A 20,937-nucleotide genomic window follows, 5' to 3' on the forward strand; every position below is an offset into this window, starting at 1 on the left:
CTGTCTCCGCGTCATCAACCAGAGATTCCCCCCGCTGAGACCCTGAACAATATGATGATGTCGAGGGAATTTCCAAGCGAGCTCGCTTAATCGGTCTGGGGCTGGGGTCCGTGTCAGAGCCCCCAGCCTGGGATCTATGAGATACCCCGGGGGGACATTGTTGGTCCAACTGAGGGGGGCCAGGGAACAATGATTCAACAGAGTCCCTGTGCTGAGATACCGGTCTGGACTGCAAGGCTTCTAGTATCTTAGCCATAGTTTCAGAGAGTTTATCCGTAAAGACTGCAAACTCCGTCCCCGTCACCTGGAGAGTGTCAGCAGGTGGCTCCCCCTGGGCCCCTCTTAGCAGAGGCTCCGGCTGAGCAAGTGCAGTAGGGGCCGAGCAGTGCACACAATGAGGGTCAGTGGAACCTGCCGGTAGCGGCGTCGTACATGCGGCGCAGGCAGCATAGTAAGCCTGTGTTTTGGCACCCCTGCCTTTTGTGGGCGCCATGCTATTGTCTTCCCTGAGCAACACAATAGGGTATATAGCCAGAAAACAACTGTGCACTATACAGTGTAAAGTATATACCATAAACATATAATTACACTTCTGCACAATGGGGCTAGCACCACAGGTGCTGCTTACCACCCGCTTAAAGCGGTTGTGAGGCCACTAGAATCCCTGCCTGGGTCTCCCAGAATTTGTCCCCCTCTGCAGCGTCCGAGGAGCTGACAGGAATGGCTGCCGGCGTCCTGAGGAGAGGAGGGAGCCGTGGGCGTGACCCAGAAAGTGCGGGAACTGGTGCCCCACAGTGCACAGTGAGGGGGGTGGAGTATGCAAAGCATTCTCCAGCCCTCATTGCTGCTCGTCTGTACAGCGTCCCGCCCTTCCCCTGCTTGTCAGGGCTGTGGGCGGGAGGAAGAAAGACTAGGCCGCAAAAGCCGGGGACTCGAGTAATAAGCGCGGCCGCCGTAAAAGCGCGGCCGCGCGGAAGTCCCCGGCGCACTACAAGTCCCAGCCGCGCCTCAGTGCTAAACATGGCGGCGGCGGTCAGCGCGGTAGTCCCCCTACATAAACACACTCAGCGACGCCGAGTGTGTAATGGCACATTTAACCCGGTCAGCGCCGCGGTCCCCGGTGCACTAGCACACCCAGCAATGCTGGAGTGTTGCTGTGCTCGGTCCACACGGGGACACAGAGTACCTCCAAGTAGCAGGGCCATGTCCCTGAACGATACCCGGCTCCTATCCAGCAGGCTCCCAGGAGTTGTGGATGAAGCACGGTCTCAGTGCCTGGAGACCGATAGGATCCCACTTCACCCAGAGCCCTAAGGGGGATGGGGAAGGAAAACAGCATATGGGCTCCAGCCTCCGTACCCGCAATGGATACCTCAACCTTAACACCGCCGACAAGAGTGGGGTGAGAAGGGAGCATGCTGGGGGCCCTATATGGGCCCACTTTTCTTCCATCCGACATAGTCAGCAGCTGCTGCTGACCAATCTATGGAGCTGTGCGTGCATGTCTGCCTCCTTCGCACAAAGCAAAAAAACTGAGGAGCCCGTGGGGTGTATAGGCAGAAGGGGAGGGGCTTTACACTTTTAGTGTAATACTTTGTGCGGCCTCCGGAGGCATAGCCTATACACCCAATTGTCTGGGTCTCCCAATGGAGCGACAAAGAAATTACATTTTTCAAGAAAGGCATCCAGGCTCTGCTTAAATGTTAGTAGTGAATCACTCATTACAACATCATGCGGCAGAGAGTTCCATAGTCTCACTGCTCGTACAGTAAAGAATCCTCGTCTGTGATTATGATTAAACCTTCTTTCCTCAAGGCGTAGCGGATGCCCCCGTGTTCCAGTCGCAGTAATAGTGCCCCCTTTGTGTCTTCATATAGTAATAGTGCCCCCTCTGTAACTCCATATAGTAATAGTGCCCCCTCTGTAACTCCATATAGTAATAGTGCCCCCTCTGTAACTCCATATAGTAATAGTGCCCCCTCTGTGTCTTCATATAGTAATAGTGCCCTCTCTTTGTATCTCCCTATAGTAATAGTGCCCTCTCTGTGTCTTCATATAGTAATAGTGCCCCCTCTTTGTATTTCCCTATAGTAATAGTGCCCTCTCTTTGTGTCTCCCTATAGTAATAGTGCCCCCTCTGTGTCTTCCTATAGTAATAGTGCCCCCTCTGTGTCTTCCTATAGTAATAGTGCCCCCTCTGTGTCTCCCTATAGTAATAGTGCCCCCTCTGTGTCTCCCTATAGTAATAGTGCCCCCTCTGTGTCTTCATATAGTAATAGTGCCCCCTCTGTGTCTTCATATAGTAATAGTGCCCTCTCTTTGTGTCTCCCTATAGTAATAGTGCCCTCTCTGTGTCTTCATATAGTAATAGTGCCCCCTCTTTGTATTTCCCTATAGTAATAGTGCCCTCTCTTTGTGTCTCCCTATAGTAATAGTGCCCCCTCTGTGTCTTCATATAGTAATAGTGCCCCCTCTGTGTCTCCCTATAGTAATAGTGCCCCCTCTGTGTCTTCCTATAGTAATAGTGCCCCCTCTGTGTCTTCATATAGTAATAGTGCCCCCTCTGTGTCTTCATATAGTAATAGTGCCCCCTTTGTGTAGTTATGCTACAAATGTCTGGTGGCTGGTCACCACCATGCTATGCACGCCTGATCTTGGTTTGCAATATATTCCTCCTGTTGGTAGCTGTACACATTCAGTTGCCTCACCCTTTCCACAGGCAATGCTAATTAAGCACCATCTTGGATCTGGTCCGCCTTTATCAATGGTTGCTGTCTGGCACTGGGAGGGTCAGTTCTGATATAGTCCTGGTATGTGTAGAGCTTGCTCCACATGCTGGGACCTGGGCTGGCCTCTATCCACAATTGCCTCTTTTGCAACATAGAAGCGGTTATATACAGGTTGCAGGTATGTGTGCTCCATTATGGTTCTGCTTTTAACTTTATCTAGGAGGCCGCATGGCACATGAAATACAAAATGTAGAGTAGGACCCCCCTATTGAGATTTGCCGTGACGTTGGCAGGGGTGGCTCAAAGAATTGATCAATTATTTGCTAAAAATCTCATTTATATTACAGTACAGTTGGAATAAATCTGTGAATTTGCACTTTTTATATGATGTATGCCATTTTCAGATCGTGCTGGCTCCCCTCTCTGTCTTCATATAGTAATAGTGCCCTCTCTTTGTGTCTCCCTATAGTAATAGTGCCCTCTCTTTGTGTATCCCTATAGTAATAGTGCCCCCTCTGTGTCTTCCTATAGTAATAGTGCCCCCTGTGTCTCCCTATAGTAATAGTGCCCTCTCTTTGTGTCTCCCTATAGTAATAGTGCCCCCTCTGTGTCTTCCTATAGTAATAGTGCCCCCTCTGTGTCTTCCTATAGTAATAGTGCCCCCTCTGTGCCTCCATATAGTAATAGTGCCCCCTCTGTGTCTTCCTATAGTAATAGTGCCCCCTGTGTCTCCCTATAGTAATAGTGCCCCCTCTGTGTCTTCCTATAGTAATAGTGCCCCCTCTGTGTCTTCCTATAGTAATAGTGCCCCCTCTGTGTCTTCCTATAGTAATAGTGCCCCCTCTGTGTCTCCCTATAGTAATAGTGCCCTCTCTTTGTGTCTCCCTATAGTAATAGTGCCCCCTCTGTGTCTTCCTATAGTAATAGTGCCCCCTCTGTGTCTTCATATAGTAATAGTGCCCCCTCTGTGTCTTCATATAGTAATAGTGCCCCCTCTGTGTCTTCATATAGTAATAGTGCCCTCTCTTTGTATCTCCCTATAGTAATAGTGCCCTCTCTTTGTATCTCCCTATAGTAATAGTGCCCTCTCTGTGTCTCCCTATAGTAATAGGGCCCCCTCTGTGTCTTCATATAGTAATAGTGCCCTCTCTTTGTGTCTCCCTATAGTAATAGTGCCCCCTCTGTGTCTTCATATAGTAATAGTGCCCCCTCTTTGTGTCTCCCTATAGTAATAGTGCCCCCTCTGTGTCTTCATATAGTAATAGTTCCCTCTCTTTGTGTCTTCATATAGTAATAGTGCCCCCTCTGTGTCTTCATATAGTAATAGTGCCCCCTCTGTGTCTTCATATAGTAATAGTGCCCTCTCTTTGTGTCTCCCTATAGTAATAGTGCCCTCTCTTTGTGTCTCCCTATAGTAATAGTGCCCCCTCTGTGTCTCCCTATAGTAATAGTGCCCCCTCTGTGTCTTCATATAGTAATAGTGCCCCCTCTGTCTTCATATAGTAATAGTGCCCCCTCTGTCTTCATATAGTAATAGTGCCCCCTCTGTCTTCATATAGTAATAGTGCCCCCTCTGTGTCTTCATATAGTAATAGTGCCCTCTCTTTGTGTCTCCCTATAGTAATAGTGCCCCCTCTGTGTCTCCCTATAGTAATAGTGCCCTCTCTTTGTGTCTCCCTATAGTAATAGTGCCCCCTCTGTGTCTTCCTATAGTAATAGTGCCCCCTCTATGTCTTCCTATAGTAATAGTGCCCCCTCTGTGTCTTCATATAGTAATAGTGCCCCCTCTTTATATCTCCCTATAGTAATAGTGCCCTCTCTGTGTCTCCCTATAGTAATAGTGCCTTCTCTTTGTGTCTCCCTATAGTAATAGTGCCCCCTCTGTGTCTTCATATAGTAATAGTGCCCCCTCTGTGTCTTCATATAGTAATAGTGCCCCCTCTGTGTCTTCATATAGTAATAGTGCCCCCTCTGTGTCTTCATATAGTAATAGTGCCCCCTCTGTGTCTTCATATAGTAATAGTGTCCCCTCTGTGTCTCCCTATAGTAATAGTGCCCTCTCTTTGTGTCTCCCTATAGTAATAGTGCCCCCTCTGTGTCTCCCTATAGTAATAGTGCCCTCTCTTTGTGTCTCCATATAATAATATCCCCATACTCGCCCCTTGTGTGTGACCAGAGGCAGCCTGTGGCCAGACTGGAGGAGTGGGGAGTGCTCGGCTCACTGCTCTGCCACCGTTTATCACATTATCCGAGTCCTGAGGTGGCGGATACTGTAGTCAGCAATGCGGAGTGTTCTTGCGCCAGATCTGACAGATGGGCAGACGGCCCCGCTGTGTGATGACGGACATACAGTATACTAAGGAGGCACCGACTTCGTGAAGATGAAGGAGACTGTGGACTAAACTAGGTGTCCTCAGTAAGGTGAGCCACATTGGGTTTGCCGCGGAACCAATGTGCACAATGAAGGTGGATGTGGCGCCCCCTACTGCCGGAGCAGTGAACAGCAGCAATCTGTAACAAATCAGACGCAGACTCCATGGTAAGGATAAAATAAATATGGGTTATTACAAGACTTTTATTACAAAAATAGCCCATAGACCGGCATCATTTATACAGCAAAGTGCCAACGCAAGACAACAACACAGCGAGCAACAGAAACAACGTATGACAGCAATGCGGAGACTAAAAATCAGGCAACCAATCAAATGCTGGCTTATGGTTTCCCCAATACAAAAATGACTACCAGAATCTGATTGGTTGCCTCGGGGCAATGCCGCTGGGCTGCCCGCCTATATTACAACAGAGCCAGTGTGAGCGACAAGGATTACACGGAGGGGGAACGGCGGGAGGGGGGTCAGGAGACGACACGGGGGGGGCTTATTACAAAACTAGTGCAAGAGGAGCTGGGCAACCAATCAGAGGATTAGAAAAGCAGTGATCTGATTGGCTGCCATAGGCAGTGTATAGGGGTTTTGGGGTTTTTTTGAACATAAGAGCCAGTGCGCGGCACTCTATGCCAGGTCTGTGCCATCCTCCATTAGTGTTATATTTGGTTGTCTGTTTTTGGTTCCTTCAGGTGCTGTCATTGACCAGGCAGAGGGTCCCCCACGCCTCTCATAGGGGCGACAACACCAGCCAAAAAGTCACCCGTCCTTGCCCATGGGCCGAAGTTTCCCTGATACCGGATCGACTTGACATTCAGATTTCCCAAGGCATCATTACAACCGGAGAGGAAGAGCGGGAGAGGCGGCAAATGTAAGGAATGCCTGCCGAGGTGGGCAAGGGCATGTCTGACAAATCTAGCGCCCTCCAACTCATCTGCCCACACCCCGGGAATCTTCCTTCTACGGATCTCACTTATGTATCCCTTATATACCCCCTACTACTACCCTCATCATGGATTCCTGAGCCTCGTCACTCGCTCTCCAGTGCCATCTGTCACCCTCCCTCCTTAGTGTTCGTCCTAGCAGCTCTGGTTCTCCCATCAAGGGTCCTTCCTCCCCCTCCATACAAAGATCCATGGGCGATAACAATGTAAACATTATAAAACTTCAGGAGATCCGGTTCTGGCATCACCATAGTCGGCGATGTACGGAAACAGAAAATCGCTAATGCCCCCTAGTGGCGAGTACGATGCCTGCACGTCCATACTGCGCTCCTTATGCATCACTCCTGCGCAGACTTGTCCGGGTGAGGGAATCCCTGAAATAAGAGCAGGTATCTTATTATACAAAGCCCCAGATCAACGGCAAGAAGTGGCACACGCGGCGGCGGAGGCTGGCCTACCTGGCACTTGTATGAGGCAGCAAATCATTATACAGCTGTGGGATCTTGCGAGACGTTAGAGGGGCCAGAGCTTCCCGGAGACGTTGGTAGTTCCTCTCCAGCTCCCGATGATATTCGCGCTGATCAGCTCCAATCAGAGTCTTATTTTTACGTAGGGCATCTTCACACCTAAAAATGGGCAAATATACCCCAGTAAGAACCTTGAATGGCATGACTGGCAGGTGGTCACATAGGATCCCAGAAGTACCCGCAGCGTCAGCTACAAGCCATGTTGAGGAGAACAAGTCATCTTCTGAATGGCCTCCTCCTCCTTCTACAGTGATCTATATTGGACCCTCCAGTCTCTCTGATCTCTACCATCCATTACCACTGTGACCCATCCAATCTCCTCACCCACCCAATGTGGCCCTCTTTTTCCCCTCCAATCTGCCCCTGCTATTAATTGTAGGTCCCTCAAGTACCCCCCCCCCCCACCCCCTCCATTGTGGTCCACTTCAATTCCCCCATGTTACTCGACCATATTCTGCTTTCCCCTCCCCCACTATAGTTTCCATTCTTCTAGTATCCGCACCTCTTGGTGAAATCCCTGAAGCAAAGTCGGAGTTTGTTGTGGAGCCTGTAGAGACGAGGATCCTCGGGTATCTCGGAGAGGAACACTTGTGCCACCTCCAACGGTCCCTAGAGTAATAAATCGTACATTAGTGACACCCCTTACTCAAGTCTCTTCATGTTCTGGAGGAGCCTAGATGTGACCTTACCTCGATCACAAGAACGACTTGTCTCCACTAACCTGGTTAACAGTTGTCCCTACACATCCCTGAAGAACCATCTGCAACATCTTGGCATCAGCTGGATCCTGGTGGGTTGCAAATGCCAACTCTTGTGTCTTCTTCTGCATATCTTCAATCGCAACTTCAACTGGTATCAGCACCACCTAGAAAACCAACAGAGATGATCTGACTGTCTTCCAGGACTGAAGGATGACCACACCTTGATAAACGAAGGAAAACCTCAGTATGAAAAGCCTACTATGATGACCTCCACCATGACCATAGAAAAAGGTTGGTCCCAGTATGGAGACCCCACCATGATGAATGAAGGAAGACCTCAGTATGAAAATCCTACCATGATAACCTCCACCATGATCACAGAAAAAGATGGTCCCGGTATGAAGACCCCGCCATGATGAACGAAGGAAGACCTCAGTATGCAGAGGCTATCATGATGACCTCCACCATGATCACATCTAAGGATGGTCCCAGTATGAAGACCCCACCATGAGAACAGATGGCTGGCCTAGATATGAAGATCTCTACCATGCTGAGGGAAAGATGTCCCCACCATGATCACAGAAGGATGACCAGTGTGTTCTGCTATCCCTGATGCCATTACCTCCTCCCGATGTAGGACATTGACCCGCGTCTTTATGTACGGGAAGGCGTGTGACGTGGTCAGCACGGTCTTGCGCTTGTACTGCTCATGGAGATCTCCGTGCGCCCGGCCATCCAGTGTGAACGGTGTACAGAAGAGGAAGGTCCGGAGGTTGTAGTTCTTATCAAAGTAAGTGACCCTGTCCTTCAGTTCATACGTGTCAAAATATGGCTCCACGTAGGTGATCTGGATGTATGCCTGATAGGAGAAGAGGACATGTCATGTCAGGGATCACAGGGAGGGAGGACCTTCCTGAGAAGATGGGAGACCACACAAAGTTCTATGAAGGGAAATGGTGAAATCTTGAAGTGATGATTCTGATTCTAAAGCTCACCTTGTTGGGGTCGAGTTTCGTTTTATCCACAGGATTCGAGTCCTTCACCACCTGCACCATCCCTTCTCCGAACTGTTCAGTGTAAAACTCCTGAAAGGAGGAGATGATTCGGAGTGTGAATCACGGCCGGACGTGAAGACGTAGAGCAGCTGGGCTCACAGCACTCAGGCCATCACATACAGGGGAGATATACAGCCCCATTAGTGGCGCCCCCTATACTTACCTCCAGGCGGTGCGAGATCTCAGCCAGTTTAGTGATGGACGGTTCTTTATAGACAAATTCTTGCTCATCCAGGTCACCAAATTTGGAACCATAAAATCCGACGCGGAAATATGTTCCAAACATCCGCTGTGGGTCTATAAGGAAAGAGGGACATCCATATTATATACACATGACTTACCCTGTACTGACCCCCGAGTTACATACTGTATTATACTCCAGAGCTGCACTCACTACTCTGCTGGTGCAGTCACTGTGTACATACATTACATTACCGAACCTGAGTTACCTCCTGTATTATACTCCAGAGCTGCACTCACTATTCTGCTGGTGCAGTCACTGTGTACATACATTACATTACTGATCCGCAGTTACCTCCTGTATTATACTCCAGAGCTGCACTCACTATTCTGCTGGTGCAGTCACTGTGTACATACATTACATTACTTATCCTGTACTAATACTGAGTTACATCCTATATTATACCCCAGAGCTGCACTCACTATTCAGCTGGTGCATTCACTGTGTACATACATTACTTATCCTGTATTGATCTGAGTTAGACTCTGTATTATACCCCAGAGCTGCACTCACTATTATGCTGGTGCAGTCACTGTGTACATATATTACTGATCCGGAGTTACATCCTGCATTAAACTACAGAGCTGCACTCACTATTCAGCTGGTGTTGTCACTGTGTACATATATTACTTATCCTGTACTGATCCTGAGTTACATCCTGTATTATATTCCAGAGCTGCACTCAGTGACTCCACCAGCAGAATAATGAGTGCAGCTCTGGAGTATAATACAGGATGGGACTCAGGATCAGTAATGTAATGTATATACATAGTGACTGCACCAGCAGAATAGTATGTATATACACATTACATTACTGATCCGGAGTTCCATCCTGTATTATACTCCAGAGCTGCACTCATTATTCTGCTGGTGCAGTCAGTGTATATACACATTAATGATCCTGTAGTAATGCTGAGTTACCTAATGTATTATACTCCAGAGCTGCGCTCACTATTCTGCCAGGTACTTTAAGACAAAGTGTGATGGACGATTTCAGCTTTAAAGGCTGCAGAATTGTGAATGCAGCTCAGGAGTATAACACAGGCACAAATTAAAGGTTGTAAAACCTTTACAATGTTGTGGATATTATAGACTTTTAATAGATACAGGGGTCAGCGTCACGTGTATAATTGGTGGAGAAATGTTGAACCTGAGGGGCCCGGAGTCTTTTTTCAACCTATGTAAGTACATCTGCACTCCACTCGGATGGCGTCTCTGTGGGAAGAATCGATTCTCATACTCACCAGAAATCACAGTGGCCGGCGGATGATGAGTGCGAGGTGATAGACGAAGAGGAGGGAAGAGATAAAGAAAGACAATCAGAAATGGGAATCTGCCGATGAGACATGTAAGCCGCCACACACGGTGATGAATATAGGGGCACTGGGGAGCCTTAAAGGGGCGCCGTGATATCCCAACTATGATTGGGCCCAACTCATTGGTTGAAGATGCACAGGTTTACATGATGATATAGGGGGCGTCGGAGGTTACCATGTGTGGCGAGCTCAATCGTGAACCCATCATTTACACGCCATGCAGCAGCTTCTTGTGGGATCGGGCAGAATACCCGCACTTCTATTGGTCCTATCTATTTCTGGAAGAAATGAGTATAACTTTGGGTTCTCCATTTTGGACAATCCCTTTTTGATCACACGTCGAGAGGATGAAAGCGCCAGTGATCAGCTGTGATTGTTGGGAAACCTGGTGATAGCTCTTTAGTTTCGCAACAGCACTCCCGCAGGAGAGATGGAGTATTACACCCAATAGGCTTTTGAGTCCTCCGGAGCTATTTGACTCCCGTAAAATTCTCTAATGGGGTATTTATGAATGGATTTTGAAAGGATATTAATCCTGCCCACAATATGGCTTCCAATGCCGGACATATACATGATGGGTCCACACAACTGGTGAAGTTATTGTGAGCGCTCTATATTACATACATGACTATACAAGTATATACATGCCCCGTGTACAGACTACAGTCACACACGCAGGACATGCCAAAACCGAGGCGTGCGCGGCCATCATCCATATAAACCCGTGACCCCGGCGCGCTGTAAATAGCCTCATGTGATGTGCACATACACAAAGCCACACACTGTTCTCATCTACACGAGCTCTCATTATGCAATAGGACTCAGCTGGTCAGATCTGTCTGCGGAGCCCGTCAGTGGGTGGAAGGAGGCACCCACCTATGGTACATGGCCGTCAGCCTGAGGGCCGCGGTGCCGGTGGGCCGGCAGTTCTGCTTTTCCTATTGCATAAGTAGACCCTGCGGTGAGCGTTAGCTGCCGTGCAGCAAGTGATCGTGGGTAAGAAAAGCGAGGTGAACACAGGAGTTAATTTTCACACTTCCTACCTCCCAGCTTGTGATCTGTCCCGTAAGCAAGGGGGGGGAAACAAAGAAGTGGAGAAAAAAAGATCAGTCAGCAGGAAGAGGCAAACATAAGGAGGAGAGAGGAGGAGAAAGGAGGAAGAAAAAGGGGGAGGTGGAGTATAAAGGAGGAAAGGAAGAGCGAGTTACAGACAGGGAAGAGGGATGAAGGGAGGAAGGGAGCGCCACAGCGAGCCAGAGTTGGAGGAGTGCAAGTACACGCTTGAGCCGGGGACCAAAGAGTGTGCTGACGTGATAGAGAAGGGCATGCTAATGCCAGATCCCAAGCGGCAGGCCGACGAGCGAGCGCCAGAGCCCAAGCGGCAGGACGAGGCACGCCAGAGCCCAAGCAACAGGCCGACGAGCGAGTGCCAGAGCCCAAGCGGCAGGACGAGGCACGCCAGAGCCCAAGCGGCAGGACGAGGCACGCCACAGCCCAAGCGGCAGGACGAGGCACGCCACAGCCCAAGCGGCAGGACGAGGCACGCCACAGCCCAAGCGGCAGGACGAGGCACGCCACAGCCCAAGCGGCAGGACGAGGCACGCCAGAGCCCAAGCGGCAGGACGAGGCACGCCAGAGCCCAAGCGGCAGGACGAGGCACGCCAGAGCCCAAGCGGCAGGACGAGGCACGCCAGAGCCCAAGAAACAGGCCAACGAGCAAGCGCCAGAGCCCAAGCGGCAGGCCGACGAGCGAGCGCCAGAGCCCAAGCGGCAGGCCGACGAGCGAGCGCCAGAGCCCAAGCGGCAGACCGACGAGCGAGCGCCAGAGCCCAAGCGGCAGACCGACGAGCGAGCGCCAGAGCCCAAGCGGCAGACCGACGAGCGAGCGCCAGAGCCCAAGCGGCAGGCCGACAAGCGAGCGCCAGAGCCCAAGCGCCAGGCCGACGAGCGAGCGCCAGAGCCCAAGCGCCAGGTCGACGAGCGCCAGAGCCCAAGCGCCAGGCCGACGAGCGCCAGAGCCCAAGCGCCAGGCCGACGAGCGCTAGAGCCCAAGCGCCAGGCCGACGAGCGCCAGAGCCCAAGCGCCAGGCCGACGAGCGCCAGAGCCCAAGCGCCAGGCTGACGAGTGTCAGAGCCCAAGCGGCGGGATGATGTGCGCCAGAGCCCAGAGCGAAAGTCCATGCCCATGCCCTATAGATTAAGAAGAGCACGAGAGCATGCTAGCACTACAGCCCGAGGATCATGCACACGCTTTGGAAACTCAGGAGAATGTACGCGCCAGAGCCCGAGGAGCTGGTGTACGCGCCAGAGCCCGAGGAGCAGGTGTACGCGCCAGAGCCCGAGGAGCAGGTGTACGCGCCAGAGCCCGAAGAGCAGGTGTACGCGCCAGAGCCCGAAGAGCAGGTGTACGCGCCAGAGCCCGAAGAGCAGGTGTACGCGCCAGAGCCCGAAGAGCAGGTGTACGCGCCAGAGCCCGAAGAGCAGGTGTACGCGCCAGAGCCCGAAGAGCAGGTGTACGCGCCAGAGCCCGAAGAGCAGGTGTACGCGCCAGAGCCCGAAGAGCAGGTGTACGCGCCAGAGCCCGAGGAGCTGGTGTACGCGCCAGAGCCCGAGGAGCAGGTGTACGCGCCAGAGCCCGAGGAGCAGGTGTACGCACCAGAGCCCGAGGAGCAGGTGTACGCGCCAGAGCCCGAGGAGCAGGTGTACGCGCCAGAGCCCGAGGAGCAGGTGTACGCGCCAGAGCCCGAGGAGCAGGTGTACGCGCCAGAGCCCGAGGAGCAGGTGTACGCGCCAGAGCCCGAGGAGCAGGTGTACGCGCCAGAGCCCGAGGAGCAGGTGTACGCGCCAGAGCCCGAGGAGCAGGTGTACGCGCCACAGCTAGAGGGCAAAGAAAGTGCATGCGCGATTGATAGAGTGCGGGAGCGCGCTAACGCCACAGCCTGCGGAGCATGTGCACATACTGGAGGCCAAACATAAAAGGAGAGGAAAAAAAAAAAAGAATCATAGAATAGAGGAACAGAGAGAGAACACACAGTAACAAACAGTAATACCCCACATCTCCTTACTATCTACACTACAGTATCAGGGGTAATCTGCACAGCATTCGGGGGTCCTGTGTGGAGCAGAGCGGAGACTGCAGCGCCCGTGTGTGTCCTGCTGCGCTCCGAACCATACATAACGCTCCGCTGGGGGTCTACACCCCAAACCTCAGTCTTTGGACCCTTCAGCTCCCTTTCTGTTTCTCAGCTACCTGGGTTCACTGTTATTTACCCACAAAAATAATAGCGCCCCCACCTGGTTGGTGATTTTGTTGAATGCCTCCTGCAGCTTCCCGTGAACTGACGCCAGTTTCTTGTAGTCCCGATTGGCTTCATAAATGGGGATCAGAATTTTATAGACTTCGTTTACTGCCTCGAATAACGAACCCTGAACAGAGAAGGCACAAAATGATCGCCCGTATGCTGAATACACCAGGGGGGGGGACCCAAAAATGTAGTTGCTAAAGGAGTTTGGAAAAACAGCACCACATGTATTCAGACCTGAAGTGTGGTACAAGACACAGGGAGGTGGGCACGCAGGGCGGCCATGCTGGACAACCCCTTTAAGAATATATCACTTATCTTCCCATTTCTCTTATTGCAGACTTATCAGCAGAGCTGGAGACTCCTGAAGGCGCGGTAATCTCTCGGGCACCATTATACCCGTCACTCCCTTCTGCTGCCCTCCTCGTCACTACTTGGCAGCATCACAGACATCGCTCTGGTACAAGAGCCATAGAGGTTATCTGCGGCACCGCCCAAGACTGAGGAGCAGAGCAAGGGGGTCTGCATTTACAGTTAGCCCTGCCAGGGGACGGGAGAGTGGTGGTCTGTATTTAGCGCTGTTAAAGCAGGGGTGGGGCCTGTGTATTTAGGACCGGCCTAACCGGTTGGTCAGGAGTCTGTATTTAGGACCAGGGGTCTGTTTTTAGCGCTGGCCCAGCCGGCTGGCCAGAGAGCTGTATTAAGGGCTGGCCTGGCCAGGAGAGGGGGGGGGGGGTAAAGGTCTGTATTTAGTGCTGTTACAGCAGGGGGGTGGGGGGTATGTGTATTTAGGGCTGGCCCAGCCGGCTGGTGGTCTGTATTTAGGGCTGGCCCAGCCGGCTGGTGGTCTGTATTTAGGGCTGGCCCAGCTGGTTAGGGGGTCTGTATTTAGGGCTGGCCCAGCTGGCTAGGGGGTCTGTATTTAAGGCTGGCCCAGCTGGCTAGGGGGTCTGTATTTAAGGCTGGCCCAGCTGGCTAGGGGGTCTGTATTTAGGGCTGGCCTAGCTGGCTAGGGGTCTGTATTTAGGGCTGGCCTAGCTGGCTAGGGGTCTGTATTTAGGGCTGGCCCAGCCGCCTGGCTGGGGGTCTGTATTTAGGGCCGGCCTAGCTGGCTAGGGTCCGTATTTAGGGCCGGCCTAGCTGGCTAGGGTCCGTATTTAGGGCGGACCTAGCTGGCTAGGGGTCTGTATTTAGGGCTGGCCTAGCTGGCTAGGGGTCTGTAGTTAGGGCCAAGGGTCAGTATGTAGGGCCTGGCCCCCCAGCCGGCCAAAAGTCTGTATTTAGGGCTGGCTCAGCTAGCGGTCTGTATGTAGGACTCGCCCCTCCTGCCGGCTGGGGGGGGGGGGTGTCTCTGTTTAGGGATAGTCCAGTTGGGGGGGGGGGGGTGTTTGTATTTAGGGGTAGTCGGGTTGGGGGTCTGTACTGAGGGGTGGGCTGGCCAGGGTTTCTGTATTCATGGGGATAACTTGGTCAGGAGGACACCATTTAGGTGCAGACGTCTGCACAATTCTGCATACCCCGTAGTGTTGCGGGGTGTGCCATCTCATTGACAAGCGTCTTGTGTGTGACAAGTGTGTTGGAGATCACAGAGAACAGTCCTGTACAGTTTATTCACTATTGCGGTGTTACACGGACAAGCGTTGTGCTACATTTGGAATTAGAGGGGTCTTCGGGGATTCTTATGGCGAGTCGGCGCCCTCTGATGTCACTGTGGGGTATTACACAGAGCAGGGACTATACCCCATATGCACAGTGGTCTCTACCCCGTGACTTTCCTGCTGTTGGGGGGTGTCTATGGCGTCCTTACCATAGAGAAGCTGGCACAGGCTTGCTCCAGCAGTCCCACCAGTCCGGCCTCTGTGAAAAATTTCCCGGCACAGATGCCCTCTTCGTCTGGAGACACCACGTCATCGGACACCGCCGACTCCTCCAGCACATTGGAGGAAATGCTCTGCAGGGATACGAGGTCGGTACATGACATACCCACTTACACTGTACACCCCCCCACATAATAGTCACAGTACATGGAAGCTGACGCAGCCCACGGGCAGGTGCCTGGCGTCCTCGATCATGCTCAGATACTCAGATACCAGCGCGGCTCCATGGACCAGGCAGTGAGCAGCCTCGGCGTGGTTTCCGCGCTCCGTGTGCTTGGCAGCCATGTTTTGGAGCCACGTCAGGCGCAGATCCGGGGAGTTCTGGTATCCTTTGGCAATCCTGAATTATAAAAGGTACCATGACGAATGAAGGGAATTTTGTTACTTACCGTAAATTCCTTTTCTTCTAGCTCCTATTGGGAGACCCAGACGATTGGGGTGTATAGTACTGCCTCCGGAGGCCACACAAAGCATTACACTAAAAAGTGTAAGGCCCCTCCCCTTCTGGCTATACACCCCCAGTGGGATCACTGGCTCACCAGTTTTAGTGCAAAAGCAAGAAGGAGGAAAGCCAATAACTGGTTTAAACAAATTCACTCCGAAGTAACATCGGAGAACTGAAAACCATTCAACATGAACAACATGTGTACCCGAAAAACAACCAAAAATCCCGAAGGACAACAGGGCGGGTGCTGGGTCTCCCAATAGGAGCTAGAAGAAAAGGAATTTACGGTAAGTAACAAAATTCCCTTCTTCTTCGGCGCTCCATTGGGAGACCCAGACGATTGGGACGTCCAAAAGCTGTCCCTGGGTGGGTAAAGAAATACCTCATGTTAGAGCTGCAAAGACAGCCCTCCCCTACGGGGAGGCAACTGCCGCCTGCAGGACTCTTCTACCTAGGCTGGCGTCCGCCGAAGCATAGGTATGCACCTGATAATGTTTGGTGAAAGTGTGCAGACTCGACCAGGTAGCTGCCTGGCACACCTGTTGAGCCGTAGCCTGGTGTCGTAATGCCCAGGACGCACCCACGGCTCTGGTAGAATGGGCCTTCAGCCCTGATGGAACCGGAAGCCCCGCAGAACGGTAGGCTTCAAGAATTGGTTCTTTGATCCATCGAGCCAGGGTGGCTTTGGAAGCCTGCGACCCTTTGCGCTTACCAGCGACAAGGACAAAGAGTGCATCCGAGCGGCGCAGGGGCGCCGTGCGGGAAATGTAGATTCTGAGTGCTCTCACCAGATCCAACAAATGTAAATCCTTTTCATACCGATGAACTGCATGCGGATAAAAGGAAGGCAAGGAGATATCCTGATTAAGATGAAAAGAGGATACCACCTTAGGGAGAAACTCCTGAATGGGGCGCAGCACTACCTTGTCCTGGTGGAACACCAGGAAAGGAGCTTTGGATGACAGCGCTGCTAGTTCAGACACTCTCCGAAGAGACGTGACCGCTACCAGAAAGGCCACTTTCTGTGAGGGTCGAGAAAGTGACACATCCCTCAGAGGCTCGAAGGGCGGCTTCTGGAGAGCAACAAGGACCTTGTTTAGATCCCACGGATCTAACGGCCGCCTGTACGGAGGTACGATATGACAAACCCCCTGCAGGAACGTGCGCACCTGAGAAAGTCGTGCTAGACGCTTCTGAAAAAACACGGATAGTGCCGAGACTTGCCCTTTAAGGGAGCCGAGCGACAAGCCCTTTTCCAACCCAGATTGCAGGAAGGAAAGAAAGACAGGTAACGCGAATGGCCAGGGGGATACTCCTTGTGCAGAGCACCAGGATAAGAAAATCTTCCACGTTCTGTGGTAAATCTTAGCAGAAGTGGACTTCCTAGCCTGTCTCATGGTGGCCACGACCCCTTGGGGTAATCCTGAAGACGCTAGGATCCAGGACTCAATGGCCACACAGTCAGGTTCAGGGCCGCAGAATTCCGATGGAAAAACGGCCCTTGGGACAGTAAGTCTGGACGGTCTGGTAGTGCCCACGGTTGGCCGACCGTGAGATGCCACAGATCCGGGTACCACGACCTCCTCGGCCAGTCTGGGGCGACGAGTATGACGCGGCCGCAATCGGATCTGATCTTGCGTAACACTCTGGGCAAGAGTGCCAGAGGTGGAAACACATAAGGGAGCCGGAACTGCGACCAATCTTGCACTAAGGCGTCTGCCGCCAGAGCTCTTTGATCGCGAGACCGCGCTATGAAGGTCGGGACCTTGTTGTTGTGCCGAGACGCCATTAGGTCGACGTCCGGCACCCCCCAGCGGCGGCAGATTTCCTGAAACACGTCCGGGTGAAGGGACCATTCCCCTGCGTCCATGCCCTGGCGACTGAGGAAATCTGCTTCCCAGTTTTCTACGCCCGGGATGTGAACTGCTGATATGGTGGATGCTCTTTCCTCCACCCACATCAGAATCCGCCTGACTTCCTGGAAGGCTTGCCGACTGCGTGTCCCTCCTTGGCGGTTGATGTATGCCACCGCTGTGGAGTTGTCCGACTGAATTCGGATCTGCTTTCCTTCCAGCCACTGCTGGAAGGCTAATAGGGCAAGATACACTGCCCTGATGTCCAGAACATTGATCTGAAGGGTGGACTCCTGCTGAGTCCACGTCCCTTGAGCCCTGTGGTGGAGAAAAACTGCACCCCACCCTGACAGACTCGCGTCTGTCGTGACCACTGCCCAGGATGGGGGCAGGAATGATCTTCCCTGTGATAATGAGGTGGGAAGAAGCCACCATTGCAGAGAGTCCTTGGCAGTCTGAGAAAGGGAGACTTTCCTGTCTAGGGAAGTTGTCTTCCCGTCCCATTGGCGGAGAATGTCCCATTGAAGTGGGCGCAGATGAAACTGCGCGAACGGGACCGCCTCCATTGCTGCCACCATCTTCCCTAGGAAGTGCATGAGGCGCCTTAAGGGGTGCGACTGACCCTGAAGGAGAGACTGCACCCCTGTCTGTAGTGACCGCTGCTTGTCCAGCGGAAGCTTCACTATCGCTGAGAGAGTATGAAACTCCATGCCAAGATACGTTAGTGATTGAGTCGGTGCCAGGTTGGACTTTGAAAAGTTGATGATCCACCCGAAAGTCTGGAGAGTCTCCAGCGCAACATTCAGGCTGTGTTGGCATGCCTCTTGAGAGGGTGCTTTGACAAGTAGATCGTCTAAGTAAGGGATCACCGAATGTCCCTGAGAATGCAAGACTGCTACCACTGCCGCCATGACCTTGGTGAAAACCCGTGGGGCTGTCGCCAGACCAAATGGCAGAGCTACGAACTGGAGATGGTCGTCTCCTATCACGAAACGTAGAAAACATTGGTGCTCTGTAGCAATCGGCACGTGGAGATAAGCATCTTTGATGTCTATTGATGCAAGGAAATCTCCTTGAGACATTGAGGCAATGACGGAGCGGAGGGATTCCATCCGGAACCGCCTGGCGTTCACATGCTTGTTGAGCAGCTTTAGGTCCAGAACAGGACGGAACGAGCCGTCCTTTTTTGGAACCACGAAGAGATTGGAGTAAAAACCTTGCCCTTGTTCCTGCAGAGGAACAGGGATCACCACTCCTTCTGCTTTTAGTGAGCACACCGCCTGCAGAAGGGCATCTGCTCGGTCGGGATGTGGGGAGGTTCTGAAGAACCGAGGCGGAGGATGAGAACTGAATTCTATCCTGTACCCGTGAGACAAAATGTCTGTTACCCACCGGTCTTTGACCTGTGGCAGCCAAATGTCGCAAAAGCGGGAGAGCCTGCCACCGACCGAGGATGCGGAGGGATGAGGCCGAAAGTCATGAGGCAGCCGCCTTGGAAGCGGTTCCTCCGGTTGCTTTCTTGGGGCGTGAGTGAGCCCGCCAGGAATCTGAGCTCCTTTGCTCCTTCTGAGTCCCTTTGGACGAGGAGAATTGGGTCTTGCCGGAGCCTCGAAAGGACCGAAACCTCGACTGCCACTTCCTCTGTTGAGGTTTGCTTGATCTGGGCTGGGGTAAGGAGGAGTCTTTACCCTTGGATTGCTTAATGATTTCAGCCAATTGTTCACCAAACAGTCTATCTACAGATAGTGGCAAGCTGGTTAAACATTTCTTGGAAGCAGAATCCGCTTTCCATTCCTTTAACCACAAGGCTCTGCGCAAGACCACAGAGTTGGCAGACGCCATTGAGGTACGGCTTGTAGAGTCCAGGACAGCGTTGATAGCGTAAGTCGCAAACGCAGACATTTGCGAGGTTAGGGACGCTACTCGCGGCACTGCTGGACGTATGATAGAGTCCACCTGTGCCAGACCAGCTGAAATAGCTTGGAGTGCCCACACGGCCGCGAATGCTGGAGCAAACGACGCGCCGATAGCTTCATAGACAGACTTTAACCAAAGGTCCATCTGTCTGTCATTGGCATCTTTAAGTGAAGCCCCATCCTCCACCGCAACTATGGATCTAGCCGCAAGCCTGGAGATTGGGGGGTCCACCTTTGGACACTGGGTCCAGCGTTTGACCACGTCAGGGGGAAAGGGATAACGTGTATCCTTAAGACGTTTGGAGAAACGCTTGTCTGGGTAAGCATGGTGTTTCTGGACTGATTCTCTGAAATCAGCGTGGTCCAGAAAAGTACTCAGTTTACGCTTGGGATACCTGAAATGGAACTTCTCCTGCTGTGCAGCTGCCTCCTCTGCAGAAGGGGCAGGGGGAGAAATTTCCAATAGACAATTGATGGCCCCTATAAGGTCATTTACCATGGCGTCACCATCAGGAGTATCCAGATTGAGAGCGGTTTCAGGATTAGACTCCTGATCACCCTCCTCTGTCTCACCATGTAGAGACTCCTCTCGCTGAGACCCTGATCCGCGAGATGACGTGGAGGGTCTCTCCCAGCGAGCACGCTTAGGCTGCCTGGGACTGTCATCTGAATCAGAGCCGTCAGGCTGAGATGCCTGGGACCCCCTTGAAGCGCGGATTAACTCCAACTGAGGGGGACCGGGGAACGTTGCCGCAGCAGTGTCCATGGTCTGAGTAACTGGCCTGGCCTGCAAGGTCTCTAGGATCTTTGTCAGTGACAGACATCTTGTCAGCAAAAACTGCAAACTCTGTCCCCGTCACCGGGACAGGGTTCACCGGCGACTCTGCCTGGGCCACTACCACCATAGACTCCGGCTGACGAAGTGGCACAGGGACCGAACATTGCACACAATGGGGGTCATTGTAACCTGCCGGTAGATCAGCCCCACAAGCGGCACAAGCAGCGCTTACAGCCTGTGTCTTGGCACCCTTGCGTTTTGCGGATGACATGTTGTCGTCTCCTCAGAGCAAGATAGGGTATACAGCCAAGAAGCGACCTTACAGTGCAATATATATATACATAAATATATGGTATAGAGAAAAAAGGTACACCAAAATAACACTGTGGCACTAGTGGGGCCAGCACTAAAGTGCTGCTTACCGCCCGCTTAACGCGGGTGTGTGGTCGCCAGAAATCCCTTGTCTGGGTCTCCCAGAGCCTGTGTCCGTTCTCCAGCCAGACTGCATGTAGGAATGGCTGCCGGCGTCCTATGGAGAGGGGCGGGCCCTGGGCGTGTGCAGACAAAGAGCGGGAAACCTGCGTCCCACTGTGCTCAGTGAGAGGGCTGGAGCATGTAAATAAGACTCCAGCCCTCGGCGCTGATTAATCGTACAGCGTCTGTCCCTTGCCCTGATTGACAGGGTGGGGGCGGGAACGAAGCGGAGCTAGGCCGCAGAAGCCGGGGACTAAATTTATAAGCGACGCCGTCGTAAAAGCACGGTCGGCGCTAAGTCCCCGGCGCACTACAAGTCGCAGCCGCGCCGCCGCTCCAGGGGCGGCCGGCGCGGCAGTCCCCAACACATAAAGTCACTCAGAAAAACTGTAGTG

General features: G+C 52.4%; 1 protein-coding gene across 6 annotated transcripts in view; it reads right to left on the bottom strand.

Annotated features, from left to right (window-relative positions):
• Positions 1-5,269: 5,269 nt before the first annotated feature.
• Positions 5,270-20,937, bottom strand: part of DOCK6 (dedicator of cytokinesis 6) — a 139,350-nt gene continuing 123,682 nt past the window's right edge. For 5 of the 6 annotated variants that reach the window (XM_075346540.1, XM_075346539.1, XM_075346536.1 and 2 more), the window contains 11 exons: positions 15,224-15,416; positions 15,007-15,150; positions 13,192-13,323; positions 10,941-10,955; positions 8,504-8,629; positions 8,281-8,370; positions 7,908-8,144; positions 7,306-7,449; positions 7,087-7,193; positions 6,516-6,683; positions 5,270-6,431 (listed from right to left, as the gene is read on the bottom strand). In XM_075346540.1, coding sequence (XP_075202655.1) covers positions 6,389-6,431; positions 6,516-6,683; positions 7,087-7,193; positions 7,306-7,449; positions 7,908-8,144; positions 8,281-8,370; positions 8,504-8,629; positions 10,941-10,955; positions 13,192-13,323; positions 15,007-15,150; positions 15,224-15,416 — 1,399 coding nt within the window. In that variant the 3' untranslated portion in view covers positions 5,270-6,388. The remainder of the gene's footprint in view (positions 6,432-6,515; positions 6,684-7,086; positions 7,194-7,305; positions 7,450-7,907; positions 8,145-8,280; positions 8,371-8,503; positions 8,630-10,940; positions 10,956-13,191; positions 13,324-15,006; positions 15,151-15,223; positions 15,417-20,937) is intronic. The other variant, XM_075346537.1, reaches the window with a different exon arrangement.

The sequence above is a fragment of the Anomaloglossus baeobatrachus genome, chromosome 4, assembly GCF_048569485.1.
Source record: "Anomaloglossus baeobatrachus isolate aAnoBae1 chromosome 4, aAnoBae1.hap1, whole genome shotgun sequence".
In the NCBI taxonomy this organism is placed as follows: domain Eukaryota; kingdom Metazoa; phylum Chordata; class Amphibia; order Anura; family Aromobatidae; genus Anomaloglossus; species Anomaloglossus baeobatrachus.